Here is a 17,887-nt window from a genome sequence, read left to right on the forward strand (position 1 = left end):
AATGCATTACAGAACAAGCACATTACAGAAACACAGAAAACCAAGAATTATATAAAAAGCTGTTCAAGCTTACTCTTAATGAAATGCAAATTAAAACAATTAGATTCCATTTTTCATCTACCAGAACGGCAAAAATTAAAGATTCAGGTAAAACGTACTACTGTTGTTATAACTATGATGAATAATAATACTGATAATGCATAGTATTAAAAATAATAAAGCATATTTCTGTATGTGTAGACATGTAAAGCTCTCCAAGACATGTTCATTTCCCAATCAATGTCTACATGTTGCTTATTACCTTCCATTAAAAAAAAAGAAGAGTTATATTCTCATTTTTAAGATTTAAGACTTTCCTTTGGTATAGTGGTAGTCTGAATAATGGTCCCCTAAGGATGTCCATGCCCTCATCCCTAGAACCTGTGTTACTATACATAGCAAAAGGGACTTTGCAGATGTGATCAATTTCAGGTCTTGAGGTGGAAAGATTATCCTGAATTATCCCAGATTATCCATGTGGACCTAATGTAATCACATGGGCCTGTCTAAGAAGGACACAGGAGGGGTCAGAGTGAGACGACTCTGTGATGACAGAAACAGAGTTGGCGGGAGAAGATGCTATGCCGCTGGCTTTCAAGATGGAAGAAGGGGTCACATGCCACAGAATACACAAGCTTTTCTAAAAGTTAGAAAAGGGAAGGGCATGGATCCTCCCTGGATTCTCTAGAAGGAATCAGTCTTGCTGACATCCTAATTTTAGCCCCTTAAGACTCATTTCAGACTTCTGACCTCCAGAGCTGCAAGAAAATAAATCTGTTTTAAGCCAATGAGTTTGTGGTAATTTGTTACAGCAGCAATACAGAACTAATACAAGTACCTTGAAAAGCATCACAAATTAAAATGAGACTAAAAGCAGATTATTAATTGCAAATGAAATGCACTGTTATAAATTTCAGAGAAGATGGTGAGTTCAAATGTTTCGGGAAATACTTTAATGGTTCCAGAAATGAGCTTGCTTTACCTCGTTTTGGACTTTATCTAGGAAAAAGATGACCAACCCGGGAGAGATGGTGGGATTGTTTGCTTTGGAAAAATGAGCTGGAGAAAACAGCAGACCCTTTCATAAGCACTCTGTGCATTTCTTTTTTAAAGGAGGTGGTTTTCCTGTGGAGGCAGTGGCAGAAGCATGCCTGAAGGCTGAGAAAGCAAAGTGAAGTAGTTGTAAGGGGAAGGAGTGATAAAGAGGCATCACGGAGCAGGCAAAGGTAGGAAATTAATTAGAGATAACAAGTTAACTTTAGAAATAAGTAAATATATTTAGACTCATGGTGTCACATTTCTTACTGTCTGAAAGAGGGAAGGCTGGGAAGAACCCTGAAGTGCTGGATCAGAATGAGAAATGCTAGGTTCAAATACACAAACACACACACACACACACACACACACACACAGGAGAACGTATATACAGTTACAGATCTATGTGCATATATATCTATAAATGTATGTACATGTGTGCGTGTATTTTTCCCCTAGCTTTGCACTCTGAGAGGGCCTAGAAGCAATGACACCCCCAGAAACAATGAGTACACTGTGCACCATTCTCCACTAAATATCATTCTCTGCTATAATGAATCAGGGTTCCTTGAAGAAATGGATGATCCTAAGCCCTGGGGCAGGCGAAGAGAAGGTACACTGGTGCACATCCGAAGGGCATAGAAGCCAGCTCTAATAATCCACTAGTCAAAGACAGGGCAATTTGTATATCAACACCAATAAGGAGGATACACCAGCCTGGGCAACATAGGGAGATACACTCTCTATTAAAACAAATTAGCTGCGTATGGTGGTGCACACCTATGGTCCCAGCTACCTGGGAGGTTGAGGCTGCAGTGAGTTGTGATCATGCCAACACTGCACTCCAGCTTGGGCAAGAGTGAGACCCTGTCTCAAAAAAACAAAACAAAATGGGGTTTACCATGTCAGAGTATCTCTTCCCAAAGTACTAATCAAATGCAAAGGGAAAACAGGTGACTGTGGAGAAGAAACCTGGCAGATACGTGCTTGAACAGGTAGTCAAGGTTCACGTCACCAGAGTGGGACGGGTGACTTTCATGAGTGTCCATGGCCAGTTTAGAAGACCACAGCACCATTTCTGTGGTCTTGCTGCCATGAGCACAGCCTGTCTGGTTAGAAAAAAACATCAGCCAGACCCAAGTTTGGATCTGGTATCATATAGCTAACATAATCAGCATCTTACGGTTTTCAAGAACATTATTTCAAACACTTTATCTACTTTTAAGATTACGTGTCCCAATTTTTTGCTTCAGAAATTTTGCTAGTAATTCTAAACACTGACAAAGGGAAGTTATGATTCTTAACACTGGTTGGCCTGGCACTGTGGCTCACACCTGTAATCCCAACACTCTGGGAGGCCGAGGTGGGCCACTTGAGCCCAAGAGCTTGAGAACAGCCTGGGCAACATGGCAAGACTCCGTTCCTTAAAAAAAAAAAAAAAAAAGCCAGTTGTGATATTCCCAGCTACTCAGGAGGCTGAGCCCAGGAAGTCAAGGCTGCATTGATGCAGTGAGCTGTGATTGCACAACTACATTCCAGCGTGGGCAATGGAGTGGGACCCTGTTTCTAAACCAAAACAAACAAAAAAACACTGATTGAGAGGCAGTATACTAGAGGAGAAAAAAGATACGCTCCCAGTTCTGCCAATACAACTAGCTGTTAGGCCTCAAATGTTTAAGGCAAGAAATTAGCTGATTTCTCAATGACATCTAAGGTCCAGTCTACCACTAAAATCCATAAATGAAACATACCTATATATATCAGATATTTCAAGTTTATTTGATATCATGAAAATGTGCCGCGTTCAAAGTCTGGATGGTTACAGACTAGCTATGCTATGTAGCTTTTGGTAATTTAACAATCTTATATATTTTTAGACAAATGTTTGAATTCACTACTAGACTGACACCCCAGTCACCTTCAGGATAAAAACCCATGCCTCTCTACTCCCACCAAGTGGTGGCAAATGAAACATACTGCAGGGCTGCAGATCTTTACAGAAGTATCCATTTTTAGCTGCCCTGACACAACATTCTTTTGAATTTTCAGTTTGCTTGATTTTTTTACCAGGATTTTCATTCTATTTTAATATTAATAGAATTTAACTAAAGCACGTGGTGCTTAGAATCTCTTACACATTAGAATGTTCATTTCATTCATTCTTTCAACTGACATTTGAGTGCTTGCTATGTGTCAGGCACTATGTGGGGTGTGGAGATACAATGATGAACACAAATAACAAGGGTTTCTGTCTTTGTGGGACTTATGTCCGTCATAAACTAATCACAATAGTGACTGTCCCAAGTGTCTTCAAGGAAAGAGATACAACTCTTTGTGAAGATGAAGAAACCTGCTCCTGACAGTGATGGGAAGTTATTCCTACAGAAGCACTGTCTGAGTTGAGATAGGAAGGGTCAGTGGGAACCAACTAGGCAAGAGAGGATGAGAAGGAGGAGGGAAAAACACTGCAGACAGAGAGAAAAGACACTGCCAAGGCCTGGTGGGTGGAGGAGGCCCATGTGGCTGAAGCCCAGGGAGAGGAGCCAGTGGTTTCAGATGAGTCTTGAAAAGCAGACGGGGTAAGCAGCTGCAGGGCTTTGCAAAGGCGTGTTTATGATTTGGATCATTAATCCAAGAGCAATGGGAAGCTGGTGGTAAGCAAAAGAGGGAGGCGGGAAGGGATGGCATAATCAGCTCTGCTTTCTGAAGAGGTTACTCTGGCTGCAGGGTGAAGAAGAATCGAGAAAAGCCAGAAGAATGTGGGGACTACAGCAGGCTTAAGGTGGTAGTTTGGACTAAGGTGTCAGCGACAATGAAGAGATGTGAAAGATGCCCAGGAAACAACCCCACCTGGGCTTAACGAGTAACTGGGTGTTGGGGTGTGGTTAAGGGTCAAGGAGGAACCCTAGGTACAATGGAAGAGGTCCCAGTTGGGATTGGGAAGTGGGACTGTTTGTCCTTGTGCATATGGAATTGGAGGAGACTGAATGACATTAAGAAACACTGTCATGCAGCTGGCTGAAGGGGTTAAGTTGGAGAAAGGCAGGAGTCAAGAGCACATGGCTAGCACTTAAAGTTGTGCGTGTGAATCTGTGCCTTGTGCTAGATGAAGGGGCACAACGGAGAACAAAATGGGAACAGACGCTGAACTTTGAGGATCTCTAATATTAAGGTGCTTGGGAGAGGGGGGTGAGCCAGAATGGCAGCAGGAAAAGCAGAAGAGTCAGGGGAGGGTCACAGAAGCCAAGGGAGGACAGTGTTTCTAGAGTGAAATGGGGGTGGCAGTTTCAAATGCCGCTGAGAGACTGAGCAAGATGAGGCCTGGAAATGTCTCACTACTGGTTTTTGTTTTAGCAGAGATGAAGAGGGAAGCCAGACTGGCTGAGGAGTGAGAGACAAATAAGAGGCATTGAATATGGCAGTTCTTTAAAGTCTGCCTGTCGAAAGGGATAAGGGATTGGAAGATAACGGGAAACTGAAGGGGAACGTGTGGTCAAAGGAGATTCTTTTCTTCTCTTTTGTGAGGAGAGACTTGGACATGCTTAAAAGCTATGGCAAAAAGCCAGCTGAGATGGAATAGGTGATCATACAGGAGAGGGAATGGATAGCTGCCGGTGTAGAGCTTTTGGCAAGTGGAAAGGGATGGGATCCAATGCCCGGAGAGGAAGTGGCCTTGGTTAGGAGGAGGAAGATAGGAACAGATGTAAGTAAGGCTTGCAGTTTTGGCAGCTGAAGAATGAGGGGACTCCCATGTGACAGCTTTAAGTTTCCCTGTGAAGTGATGGCACAAAGGTGTGGTGGGAGATCAGATCTGAGTAAAACGGTCATTTACAAAGTGCAATCTCCTATAGACCCTCAGCTAACTGCGGCAGTTCTACTCTGTTACTTTGGTTAATTGGGGTTTTACCTGATGGTCAAAGAGAAAAGATGGGGCTAGGAATTAAAGGGTTGGCAAGGGTACAGGTATGTAGGGACCTTAGCTCCTTGAGGGCAGGGACCTGTCACACTGATCGAGATATCAGCATCCAGGTACTTACTATCAAAATGATCAGCACACGGACGATCACTTGTCTTCATCTCAGTTTGCCTCTTTTGGTGCTTCTCTGAAAAATAAAAGGAAGAGCTTAAACTCCTACATGACTCCCTTCTTTGCACTGGGAAGAAGGCTCTGGATTCTTTTGTTCTTCAGGACAGTCCCTTGTAAAGCTCTTGCCATAGTTCTGTTCTAGGGGCGCTGCTATATTTATACCTAACAAAGCTAAAGAGCGTCTTTACGTTTTTAGCTTGTTAGCAGGATGATGCTTACGTAGCCTTGTTTATCTGGCTTAAAAGTTGCAATCTGCAAAATACACACTGAAAATACTGAAATTTTATCCACAGAAATGGTAAAATTTACATAATCCTTAAAAAAACTTATATGAAATAACAGAGAAAGGGGAAATAGCATGAAGACTGTCATGCACAAGTGGGGAAAGGGCGCACTCACGGAAACCAATTAGGAAGCAAGTAAAATAATCCAGGCACCACATGATGGGGGCCTGGGCCAAGGTGGTGACAGTGGGGTTTGAGAGAAATGGTAGAATTGTGAATCTATTCTGGGTACATTTTGAAGGAAGTGCTGACAGACTGAAGGTGAGGAAGAGAAAAACAGGACTCAAGCAGGATGCAAGGCTCGGGCAACTGGAGGATGGAATTTCCAATAACTAGGGTGTGTTACGAGTGTGGGAGGACAGGCTTGGCCTGGGGAATTATTGAGAGCTATCTTGGACGATCTGCGTTTGAGATGCCGTAGACATCCAAGTAGGGATGTAGCAGGCAGCTGAATGCAGGGCCTGGTGTTCAGGGGAGGGGCGAGGGCTGGAGATGCACACTTAGGGCTCATTGGCATTCAGATAGGCTTTGAGCACATGAGACTGGATGAGTTCATCTATGGAGTGAGTGTACACAGAAAAAAGGCTCAAGCTCACGTTCAGCCGTGAAAAAAGTTAACCGCTGAAAAAAGTGTGGCAACGAAACGTTAAACGTTAAAACGCTGAGGGGAAGGTGTGGACAAACGGCCCCGAGGCTGGGTGAGCTGGGGACAAACACAGAGAAGACATTTCGAAAGATTTAGATTCCTACGAGATAGGGAGATGTCAGCGCTAAGGTTTGAAAGAAAAAAAGCAATCCAAAACAAAATAGCAACTAAACAGAAGCAAAACCGGAGGTCTAAGATTCAGAGAGAAAAACCCGAAAGCCCCTCGGTGGGGCGGCGGTGAGATCGCCTCTGCTGGGACTTAGGCGCGGCTCCGGGGACGCTCGGTCACCTCGGCCCAGGCCGTCCCCCGGCCCAGCAGGCCTGAGAGTGCGTGTGTTGCCAGGGCGCCCGGTCACTGCCGAGCCGAGGCGGCTGTTCCTGGCCAGACCGCGTCGCGGGAAGGAAACGGTGGGGCGGCAAGAGCGAGGACGGAGTGACCCGCGACACCCGAAGCCCAGAAAGAGCGCAGCAGGCGGGTCCGGCCGGGACCAGCGCTGGGGTTGTAACAGGGCAACGGGCTGCGTGGGACGACTGCTATGGGTCCGTTACCTGCTCTGCGCGGCTCCCGCGACTGTGCCAAGTCCGCAGCGCCGGCGCGTCGCTAGGGAAACCCACGCGCGGGGCCTCCTGGGAAGCAGGCCAGCTGGGGCTGGGCGCGCGCATGCGCACTCGGGTCGCGGACGCCGCGGCGGTTGGGGGCGTCTTGGGCCTGGAGGTCAGTGTGGCCTCGCGTTTTTCTTCGGTGGAAGGAAGTGAGTTGCTTGTATAGACGTCTGTAAACGAACCTCCCGCTGTCCCTGCTCGGGGCCGGGGACCCTGCATTCCCCCTTGACCTCACCGGGAAAGAGGGAGCCTGTCGCTGCTTCACGCGCTCGGGCGCTCTCTCGCCCTCTTAAGGCTCTGCCTGCCTTAGGTGGCTTGAGTCAGCGGTAGGCTGCCAGGCAGCAGGTGTAGACGCCTGGTCCGTGGCCTAGAAGCAGGGGACTGAGAGCACAGTGCCCCTATTAACCCTTTAAGACGGTTTTTTTCTTTGTAAAACAAAATCTGATGGCAAAAATAGGCATATTTGGCATAATTTAGAAATGTGCAGGCAAGTACAAAGCAAAAGTAAAAATCACCTAGATGATGGAGTCGTAGGTGCTTTTTAATAACAGCATAGGCATGTGGCATAATTTAGGAAGACTTACATTGTTTCCTTTTATTTCTTTACTTTTTTTTTCCTGTATCAAAGCCATGTTGAATATCCTTGCAGATGAATCTTTGAGGTCACCCCTGATTGTTTCCTTAGTATAAATTCCTACATGTGAGGTTGCAGGGCCAAAGCATATGCTCACTTTGAGTCTTGTTTGAGATGGAGTCTGGCTCTGTTGCCCAGGCTGGAGTGCAGTGGCGTGATCTTGCCTCACTGCAACCTCTGCCTCCGGGGTTCAAGAGATTCTTCTGCCTCAGCCTCCCAAGTAGTTGGGACTACAGGTACCTGCCACCACACCCAGCTAATTTTTGTATTTTTAGTAGAGACAGCGTTTCACCATGTTGGCCAGGATGGTCTCGAACTCTTGACGTTGTGATCTGCCTGCCTTGGCCTCCCAAAGTACTGGGATTACAGGCGTGAGCCACCGCACTTTGAGGCTTTCTAAAGGTGGAGGGAGACTGCCTTCCAGCAAGTGTCCCAGTCCTTGGCTCACATTGGAGATTCTCTCTTAAAATTTTTTTGCCCATTTTATTGTCAAAAATGGGCATCTTTAATTGTATTCACTTCTTGGTCAGTAGGAATAATAGACTTCTTTCCATGTCTGTAGTGCCATTTGTCCTTATTATGTGATTTGCATTTTCCTGTCCTTTGTCCATTTTAAAACTTGGCATTCATCTTTGTAAAAATTGGTTTTGTAAGAACTTGAAAACTTGGCTTGTGATATACGTTGTAACTATTTCCTCAGTTTGTCAGTTACCTCTAATTTTGTTTACAGTGTATTTTGGTGTTTGTGTAGAGTCCACCTTATTACATTTCTCTTTATAGTTTCTGCATTTGGTTTTTATATAAAAGGAGAAATGGGTGTTTTTTTTCAAATTGATTTTAATCCTGCTTTGGTAGAAGTGTAGGACAAAACTTTCCATATCGCCATTTCTTCCTCTAGAAATGCATGGCTCAACCTGAGTTTTAGGGGGCCATGCATTTCTAGAACTCCTTAGGTAAGGAGTTATCCATATAACATGGGTGCTGGTTGTTTTGCTGGTGGTGGTGGGGGGTGGGAAAACATTCCCAGGTTGGCAAACATTAGACAAGTGTCATCCTAGACTTGACATTCCTGGAAAGATGGGCTGATGCTTGGTGGCTGCTGTGGGTCCCATGACGGTAACAAGAGCGGAGATTTGCTGTTGAGGAACCATCCAACCCTGGGCTCAAGACTGGAGGAACTGAAAGGTAGAGGTTCTTTAGAATGGTTTCCTCCTCTTTTCTACCAGCTTTTCCCAGTCTGTAGACATGATAAGATCACTCTGCAAATCTGCCCTTGAATCTTTCTGTTGCAACTGAATAGGTTTTTTTGTCTTTTTTGAGACGTATCACTCTGTCACCCAAGCTGGAGTGCAGTGGCGTAATCTCAGCTCACCACAACCCCTGCTTCCTGGGTTCAAGTGATTCTCCTACATCAGCTTCCTGAGTAGCTAGGATTACAGGTGTGAGCCACAATACTGGCTAATTCTTTTTGTATTTTGAGTAAAGACGAGGTTTCACCATGTTGGTCAGGCTGGTCTTGAACTTTTGACCTTAAGTGATCCACCCGCCTCGGCCTCCCAAAGTGTCGGGATTTCAGGCATGAGCCACTGCGCCCAGCCTTTATGTTTGCTTTTGAAGGGGTGTTCTTTTCTGTGTATACAATGGAAGGAGAAGAGCCATGGCCTTTGGCTGTTCTGGTGGTCATCTCCATCATGCTTCATAATAAATGTAGCTTTTATCCCTCTATATTAGGTTCTTAAGTTCCTAGGGATGCTGTAACAGGTTAGCATGAACTTGGGAGCTTAGAACAATAGAACTTGATCCTCTCACATTTTTGGAGGTCAGAAGTATGAAACCAAGTTGTCTGAAAGTCCACGTTTCTTCTGAAGGCTCTTAGGGAGAATCCTTGGACTCTTCCAGCTTCTGGTGGCTCCTGCTACTCCTTGGCTTGCGGCAACACCACTCCAGTTTCTGCTTCCATCTTCACAGGGCGTTATTCTCTGTGTCTCTCTGTCTTCTCTTCTCATAAGGAGAACCAGTCCTTGGACTTAGGGCCCACCCTAAATCCAGAATGATTTAATCACAAGGCCCCCCACCCCCGCAGCTGATTATATCTGTAAAGACCCTCAGGTTACATGCTGAAGTTTTGGGTGAACATGAATTTTGGGGAACAATATTCAACCCACTACAGTTATTGTGGTAATCATTCCCATCATTCTACATAATAAACACAGGTCTTTATTTGTCATTTTAGGTTATTAGTAAAGTTATGTAAATCAAAACATATAATCTGGTATCATTTATCATAAGATCATCTGGGGGTCTTGATGAAGTTTGTAGCCGGTATCTCATGTCTTTAAATCAAAATTAGTCAAATCAAAAAGTGATATTATTTGGCTTGTTAAAATATATTCCAACAGATGGACAAAATGAACTCCTGGTTCCTAAAATGAGATGCACCAAAAACAGAATGTCACAGCCAGCAGGATGAGGGGCTAGTTACATATTTTTGTGTTATTAACTGCTATTAAGCAGAAACCAGCTTCAAAAAAGCATTACCAACACAACTTCAGCTAGAAAATTTCCAATTGACCCCACTAGACTGCCTGATCCTAGCCAACAGAAACATTCCCTCCCTCCTTCCCCCCACCACAGCAATGCCTTGTGGTCCTACTACAACTCCGATTGGACAAAGGACTGGCCTTTTTTTTTTGTTTTTTGAGACAGAGTCTTGCTCTGTCACCAGGCGAGAGTGCAGTGGCACAATCTCAGCTCACTGCAACCTCCACTTCCCGGGTTCAAGTGATTCTCCTGCCTCAGCCTCCTGAGTAGCTGGGACTACAGGTGTGTGCCACCACGCTTGGCTAATTTTTGTATTTTTAGTAGAGACGGGGTTTCCCCATGTTGGCCAGGATGGTCTTGATCTCTTGACCTCATGATCCGCCCACCTTGGCCTCCCAAAGTACTGGGATTACAGGTGTGAGCCACTGTGCCCAGCCAGGACCGGTCTTACAAACATTCTGTATTGATAAACAACTGCAGACTTCAAGCCAATGTCCACCAGCTTATAGAAATTGTGCATAAAGAAAATGGCCAAATGGCAAAGGGGCTAAGGCCTGGAGCTGGCAGTTGTGAGAAATTGCGCATAAAATGTCTTTGTGCCCTGTAGTTCACAATAGTGTTGATGTAAAGAGCTGAATTCCAGCTCGTTTTAATGCTAGAACTCTACCCCAAAGCAAATATGGAATGTATGATACATATATGTTTATCCACTGCACACATACCTGAATTTCCTCATAAATACTAATAGATCCTCTGCAGCCCTGCTCAATATGTATGTAAGGCTAACCCTGTAAGACACAGATGCCAGCTCCCTCCACCCTTCTGCAGCGTGTGCATTTTTGGTTTTTCCTGTAAGCCACATTCCCCAATCTGCAAGTTGTATCTCCCTCTAAAAATAAAGTATCCTTTCCTTCCTCCGTGGATCTCCTGGTCTTTGTGAACAGACATAAACAGCAAGCATGGGAGATGTTGGATGGTTGGCTGCCTGCATCTTCACTAAATTATCCAGCTTCTTTCTGAAATGGATTTTCTAAGTCAGGGGTTGATTGAGATTTATTTTAAGATGCATTTGGAATGTTCTATATTCATGTTAATTATGTTGAAGCTCATTAGTGTCATTAGTATAATACAGTAGAAGGAATCTTTTAGCTGGAGTTTTCAGATTTTTAATTTGTGCATTTTAAGGCTCATTTTGGAAAGAATAAGCTTAAAAAAATTCCTAGTGAAAAAAGGGAGGACTAGGAATTTGAGGGTAGCATCTCAGGAGCTTCTCTTGGGGTGTGGAGAGAAGTGGGTGGGGCTCAGGTCTTGTATACACCATTTCCTGTTACTGTCATCATTAACTAGTTCTGTGTCCTCATGGTGAGTAGGGAGAGTAATGGAACACAGTTTTAGAGTTCTTGTACAGGTTAAGGGGGCGGGTTTACGCAAAGCTCCTGGAGCAGATATGGCACATGGACGAAACCTACACATTGTTAGCTGTTATTTCAGTAGGAAATTAATTTCTTCCCAGGGTTTGCAGATGGAGGAGGTGTCATTATTGAGGGCAGTTTTCACCTGATATGATTGATCAAGGGACGCATATTCTTTAGAGTTCATGAGAATCCAGCTACAGTTTATGTTACTAACTTACAAAGTCATTTGCAAATATGCCCCCACTTTCTTCAGGAATATTTGGAGGAATGTAGCATGCTCATGTGGCAGACTTCAAGGTGTGACAGTATATAATTGTCTGTATGGAAAAATAGCATGTACTGTAGAAAATTTGAAAATACAGAAAAGAGTAAAAATTAAACTGATCTATAATCCTTGGTGTACTTTAAAATAAAATATATAATTCTACTGACTTAAATTTGGGAAACCATTAATCATCTTCAGCAAGGACCTTATTTTTGGAGCAGCTAACTTTGCATGTTGAAGCCAAAAGTTAACTTTTGGTAGTCATCTCAATTATTCATTGTGATGTAGAGGCATTTAAGCTATATTCCGGGAATTGGGATATTCCAGGCATTGGGGTTTCCTTTCTCATTGCAGGCACCTACCTGACGGGGTGGGAAACATGCCTCTGGGGCTCTGGGACTCAGGTGAAGGGGGAGTATGGAAGCCTGGGAGATTTCTCTCTGCTCTAGAATGTCAGTGCCACCCAGTCCATGATGAGCAGCAGGGGATTTTAAAAAGGGAGTGGGAGAACAGAGAGAGACTAAGAGTCTCAGTTATCCAAGAGGGTTAAAGATCCCCCAAGTACTTCTTGAAAAACTAGCCAGTGTTTGGGCTTCTTTGCTAGATTTTGTATTCCTTTAATTGTATTTGTTTGGTTGGTTGGTTTTGTTTTGTTTTGGAGATGGGGTCTTGCTGTCACCCATGGAGGCTGGAGTACAGTGGGCACGATCATAGCTCACTGCAGCCTCAAACTCCTGGCTAAAGGGCTCAAGCGATCTTTCCATCTCAGCCTTCCAAGTAGCTGGAAATACAGATACAGGCTCCTGCCACCACATCTGGCTGTTTTGGTAGTTGTTGTTGGTAAAGTTGCATCTCACTATACTACCCAGATTGGTCTCGAACTTCTGGGCTCAAGCAATCCTCCTGCCTTGACCTCTCAAAGTGCTGGGATTGCAGGCATGAGACACCGCCCCAGGCCCTCCTCTAACTTTTAACACAATTCAAAGTACCTATATAAACATTAAAATGTATAAACACAAATATATATACATATATATGTATATAAACACAAAGTACCTATGTGAACAAAGAGCCTATTATAAACAGATCATTTAGTTGTTTTCCAAGGACTTTAAAATAGTTAATAAACTTGAGGTCAGTGACAAGTAAATAAAATAGTGAGACAGTTTGCTTGTTGCAGTCACGAGTATTGACAAGCCAGCGGATCATTCCCTGCCTCCCTAGATGTCAGTGAAACCTTAGATGGCCCATGGCTGGTCAGTTTCTGTTCTTTAGGAGAAACAGGTGGGAAAGAGAGAACACTGGAAATACACTACTCCTAAAGGGATTTCTATTGTATGACAGTTTACTTAAAAAATTGTTTTAACCTGCCTGGAAAAAAAAAGAAAAACAAGTTGCTGCTTACTTAAAGGCCTCCGTGGCTATTCTGACACTTCCAATTTATTCATTTGCCAAAAGCCCTGTAAATCTAGCCTCCTCCTGGACTGAGGTGGTGTTTTCTGGGCTTTTCCAGCTCCCAAGAGCTCCTCCCTCACTTCTTTCGCCTCCTGCTGCTCTACTGGGGGCCCCACCTCCCTTTGCCCCAAGGCATCTCTGCAGAGGTCTCCGATTGGTGCATAGCACAGCCTGGCCTTTTAGGGACTGTTGTCCGGCATTTAAAGTGATAGGGAAAGGGTCCAGTGGCTGCTTTTATCAACCAATCAAATATTTTCCTGACAGATCCCAAAATATTCCTGGACCAATGGAGGGGGAATCCCAAGATGCCTCTGCTGCTCCTTGGAGAGACAGAGCCTCTTAAGTTGGAGTGGGAGGGCAGGAGCTCAGTGGAGCCCTGGGCTGCCGCCAGCCCGGACCTGGCACTTGCTCGCCCGTGTCACTGTCAGGATTTGTCTAGCGGCGCATTCCCTAACGGGGGTGTGTTGGGGGGAGTCCTCTTTCCAACTGTCGAAATGGTTATCAAAGTGTTTGTTGCTACATCTTCTGGGTCCATAGCGGTAGGTGTCTGGTGGACTCTTTCTTCCTATACTCTTTTCTGAATATCTCAGGGTTGGAAGTATGGCCAGTGTTGGCCTTCATTTTCTTTTTTGCGTGTAGTCAGCTGTGGCTCTGCAATTAGTGTGTGCGCCCTTTGCTTTCTGCATTTGATTTCATAGTGTTGAAAAAGCATGGAAAAGGTGTAATCTGGATGGTTGGGTGTGAAAAGGGATTCGAGGAAGGAGGCGTGCTTGACGCTGGAGTTTTTAATATGTGATTTGTGTGAATATTATAGAATCAGGGACTTTTTTATGTGTGTTTCTGCCATTCATTCTGCAAGGCTTAAACTAATTTAAAATTGCAAATAAATGACACTTTATGTAACACTATTTGGAGCGGATGATGAACCAGATTGCTAAAATGACTCTGGGGTGTAATCACTTGTATATGCCATGTAATGATGTAATCATACCGAAAGTGTGAAGTTAGCATGTGTAATATATTGTTTGAGGAAAGTGATGTCACAGTGACCAGAGCAGACGTCTCTAAGGCCACAGTTATAAACACTCCAGGCATTCAGACAGCCCCAAAATAGGACCTAAAAGCTGACCTCCGTAATAGTGCTTTGTCTAATTTTCTTATGACCATCCACCTCTTCAATTCTGGCCTTCATTCTGTGCAGGCTAGACCTGCCGTAAGAAATAGGTGTGATGAAGTGACACATTTCTTCTTGGAAATGGATCAGACTTTGATCGTAGGCTTGAACCTGTAGTGTCTTTCTGTCTGGGACTAATATTTTGACCAGCATTTTAGCAGAAATTAGGAAGGCTGTGGAGAGAAAAAACAGTTTTATTAATCCAAAGAGTTAGAGACCAGCAAAGTGGCTGTTTCCTTTTATATCTAGTTTCTGGGGGATCTCAGGTTTCGGTTCAGATTTCAGCAGCCAGAGACGATACCCAGAGTAAGCTGTTGGCTAGGGTGACAGCTGCTGAGTGCCACCACTCCCAGCCCTGAAAGTTCATGAGGTTTCCAGAGAGGGTGAGACGAACACAAGAGAAAATAGCTTGGCCGTCCCTTCTGCTAAGCACAACTGATCAGCGATTATTTACTGATCTCTAGAATAAGTTAACCGAAAAAGATGAGGACGAAATCCAAATGTGAAACTCTGCAAAATCATTTGTGACTGTTCATGACTGCTGAAACTTTCAGTTGATCTGGAAGGAGTACATTTTTTGACTGTTTGGATAAAAAATATTTTTTGGGGGGGTGGAAATGACTTTGGTGAGCTTTAAATATATTGTTGATGCTCATGGCTGAAAACTTTACCTCTCACCTGCCAATCCTCCATACAGTCTATAGACCTGGTCTATGTATTCTTCAGGGACAATGAATATGTGAATGAATTTTTCAGGTTTATTTGATGTCCGGTGTTCTTGAAGTTTGGGTCCATAATTTAGTTAGCTTCAGATGACCTCGGGAGGCAACGTTCATCCCAGGGTCTTGGAAAAGCCAAGTTAATTTTGGTTCCCTAAGCAAATGTTTCAATGATGCTTATAACTGTGTGACCTTGGGAGAGTTATTTCACCTTGTTAAACCTCAATTTCCTTGTCTGTAAAATGAGGATAAGAATAGTACCTACCTCATAGTGTTGTCATGAGGACTGATGGAATGATGTGCTCGGGTGCCCCACTTGGTGTCGGGTGCTTATCAGCACTCAAGAAATGTTCCAATGATTAGTGAATGTTATTTATACTTACTGGCTACTATTAGTTAATATTAGTTGCTACTATAATTGCTATTAGTTACTATTAATGAATATTAATTAGGATTTCAGTTATTAATTACTATAATAATTAGCTAATATTATTTAGTAGATCGGGGTCTATGATATGTAAGAAGAATTTTCCGGAACCACATAAATGGGAGAATTTCTGCCTTAGCCATAAAAATGAGAATTAATTATCCTTACGGTATCATGGGTAGGGGAATTTCACTCAAAAACTTCTTGGCAGGGAAACCCTAGAGTGGCTTCTTGTGTCCATGCTACTGTGTGACAGTCAGTCTGCCAAGCCTTTCCTACTTATTTCTTCAGCCTGTACATTTAAAAAATGGATTCTTGCATGACACCTCATCGGCAAGAGCATTCTGACTTCTGTTGGATGAATGAAATAAATGAAAAAGGAAAAGCAAATTGTAATCTCCTTATGAGGAATTAAATACACGTAGCTGTGTATTACATCTCGATTTTAATAGTTGACCCTAAAGAGCTGTGGCACATTTTACCCACGTTCTGGATGGATTTGGGTTAAGAGACCCTGGAGAGCAGGAGAGGGTGTGTGACTTCTAGGACTCTCCTCTCTTCCAGAAGGCCACAGTGGGGCACGGGGGACAAAGGGAAAGAGGACAGTCCCTGCTATCTCCAAGATGCACAGCCCTTGGAACCAATCTTTAAGGACAGACCCTCATGGTGGCTCTTGGGTTTCTCAGTCCTTTCTCCATATTGATTGACAGTGTCAATATCATGGGAAAAATATTACTCTTGAATTAGATCAGTCTGAGTCTTGGACAATTCATTAATTTATTGGAGCCTCAGCATTGTTATAAAATCCAAATACTGTACACTGGATGGCCTGTGTGACAATGTACGGGGATGGTGGTGTGCTGTGTGGTGCCTGACAGTGCAGGTTTTCAGCTTATGGCACAAAATACTTTTCCATACATCATCTTCTTCAGTTCCCACCAAAACCTGTGAGGAAGGCATTGTTACATTCGGTTTGCAGACGAGGAAATTGGAGATCAGAGCCCTTGCTCAGACAGCAGCCTTCTAAGCTAGGACAGAAACAGGTTGTCTCTGACTCAAATCCAGCGTGCTTTATACTACAGTACAGTGATCTTAGTTGGAAAGTCTCCTAACTGTACAAGACAATAAATGAGAGGTGCCAAGTGAGTGGCATTAAGAGGCACTGCTGTCACATCACTCTGACACAGTCTAGTAGCTAACAGTGTCTGGGTGACTTTAGGATAGAGAACAATACTTTCTTATAAGTAAATGTAATAGAATAGGGAAACAGAGCTCTCTGACTCTTCGCTGAGGTCCCAAAGGCTCCAAACAATGACAGACACCCCAAGTACCCCCAGATCCTGTAGAGCCACTACCCAGGACAGACAGTGCAGCCTGGGGGCCAGCATGGGCCATGGCACCCTGGAGGGTGGAGAAGGGGCAAAGGGGAAGAGATGAAGAGTAGGAGTGTGTCCATGATGAGAACTGGTGGGATGCTGTGCACATGCCTCCCTCTGGGCCATAAAGGGAAGGATTCTTCCGAGAGCTGATGCTGTGTTCCTGGGGGTCAGCTCAGCAGGTGCTGTGAGGAGCTGTACTTTGCAGACTCAGAGGGGCTCCTTGATCAGGGACCTCCCAAGGGGGAGGACTTTGGAGGAGAGGGGCCCTATGCTAGAGTCAGGGCATTGAGGTGCAGCAAGATGACAGTGCTGACCAGGTGAGCTCACATGCTCACTCCCCTCTTCCCTCCTCTGGCCTTGATCCTAAAACCCTTTTCTGGAGACTCCCAGTTCAGGCAGAACTCAAGTGCCCTGAATAGCCTGATGAGCGATGCACTGGGCCCTGTTTAAATGACTGGTGTTTGGGGGAGTACAGGGGGTAAATGGTTTTCATTTTTCCTCTTCTTTTTCTCTTTTTTTGGGGATGAGGGCTGAGAAACAGCACTTAACAGAATGCCATGCATCCAACAGTCCCACAGTGGACCTGGATGCAATTGCTTGTCTCGTGAGGCCCAATCATCAGCATGGTCTTAGCCTCCCATTGTCTCCATCTCTTTTTGCCTTTCTAATAGAAGAAACGTAAGTCAAGACTTTTGGAAATGTTTTTCATCGATTCCAAAATTGTGGAATACCATATAACCCTTTTCCCATCCCACGTCAAGTCCTGAGGCATGGTTGATAGAATGGAAATAATGTTAGTGAGGTGGCATGGACCTGGGCCACCTGCCTCCCAGGCCAATTTGGGCTCCCAAGAGGATATCTTAGAAGGCTTTGGAGAAAGAGCAGACAGGGGTTTGGACTGAATAAAGAAGTTGCCTTCTGAATAGCTAATTAAAAGTAAAACTGCCTAAAATGAAGGCATCTCTACCCTTTGAAACAGTAAAGTGATCTCTGAAAAGATCCAAGGGAATAAGTGCTTTATAAAATGGCAAGAATAGTTATGGACAGGTTGGAAAATATGTATAGAGAATGTGATTAATTAAAATGACGATTTAGTCCAAAACCTGTCATCACGTCTGATGGGATTTTGTAATACTGAAAATTCAGCTGTGAAGCTGTGGAGTTTGGAGCAGTTTCCATGTGGA

At 44.2% G+C, this 17,887-nt stretch overlaps 2 protein-coding genes across 16 annotated transcripts in view; one reads left to right on the forward strand and one right to left on the reverse strand.

Annotated features, from left to right (window-relative positions):
* The window catches only part of LCA5L (lebercilin LCA5 like), a 47,367-nt gene extending 40,651 nt beyond the window's left edge, over positions 1 to 6,716 (reverse strand). For 6 of the 14 annotated variants that reach the window (XR_010343941.1, XM_064380163.1, XM_064380162.1 and 3 more), the window contains exon 1: positions 5,112 to 5,452. The gene's annotated coding sequence lies outside the window, so the exon portion shown is untranslated. Of the gene's footprint in view, positions 1 to 301; positions 939 to 5,111; positions 5,453 to 6,640 lie in introns of those variants that run through there. The other 8 variants (XM_064380156.1, XM_012445257.3, XM_064380153.1 and 5 more) reach the window with 4 other exon arrangements.
* A 112-nt stretch (positions 6,717 to 6,828) lies between these two features.
* The window catches only part of SH3BGR (SH3 domain binding glutamate rich protein), a 62,356-nt gene continuing 51,297 nt past the window's right edge, over positions 6,829 to 17,887 (forward strand). Inside the window, exon 1 of one of the 2 annotated variants that reach the window (XM_012445232.3) lies at positions 6,829 to 6,843. Coding sequence is in view for 1 of the 2 variants with exons in the window: in XM_012445224.2 (XP_012300647.1) it covers positions 13,310 to 13,543 (234 nt within the window). In the remaining variant the exon portion in view is untranslated. Of the gene's footprint in view, positions 6,844 to 13,294; positions 13,544 to 17,887 lie in introns of those variants that run through there. The other variant, XM_012445224.2, reaches the window with a different exon arrangement.

Source organism: Aotus nancymaae, unplaced genomic scaffold (genome assembly GCF_030222135.1).
Source record: "Aotus nancymaae isolate 86718 unplaced genomic scaffold, 86718_ANA_hifiasm-v0.15.2.pri h1tg000022l_1, whole genome shotgun sequence".
NCBI classification, from domain to species: domain Eukaryota; kingdom Metazoa; phylum Chordata; class Mammalia; order Primates; family Aotidae; genus Aotus; species Aotus nancymaae.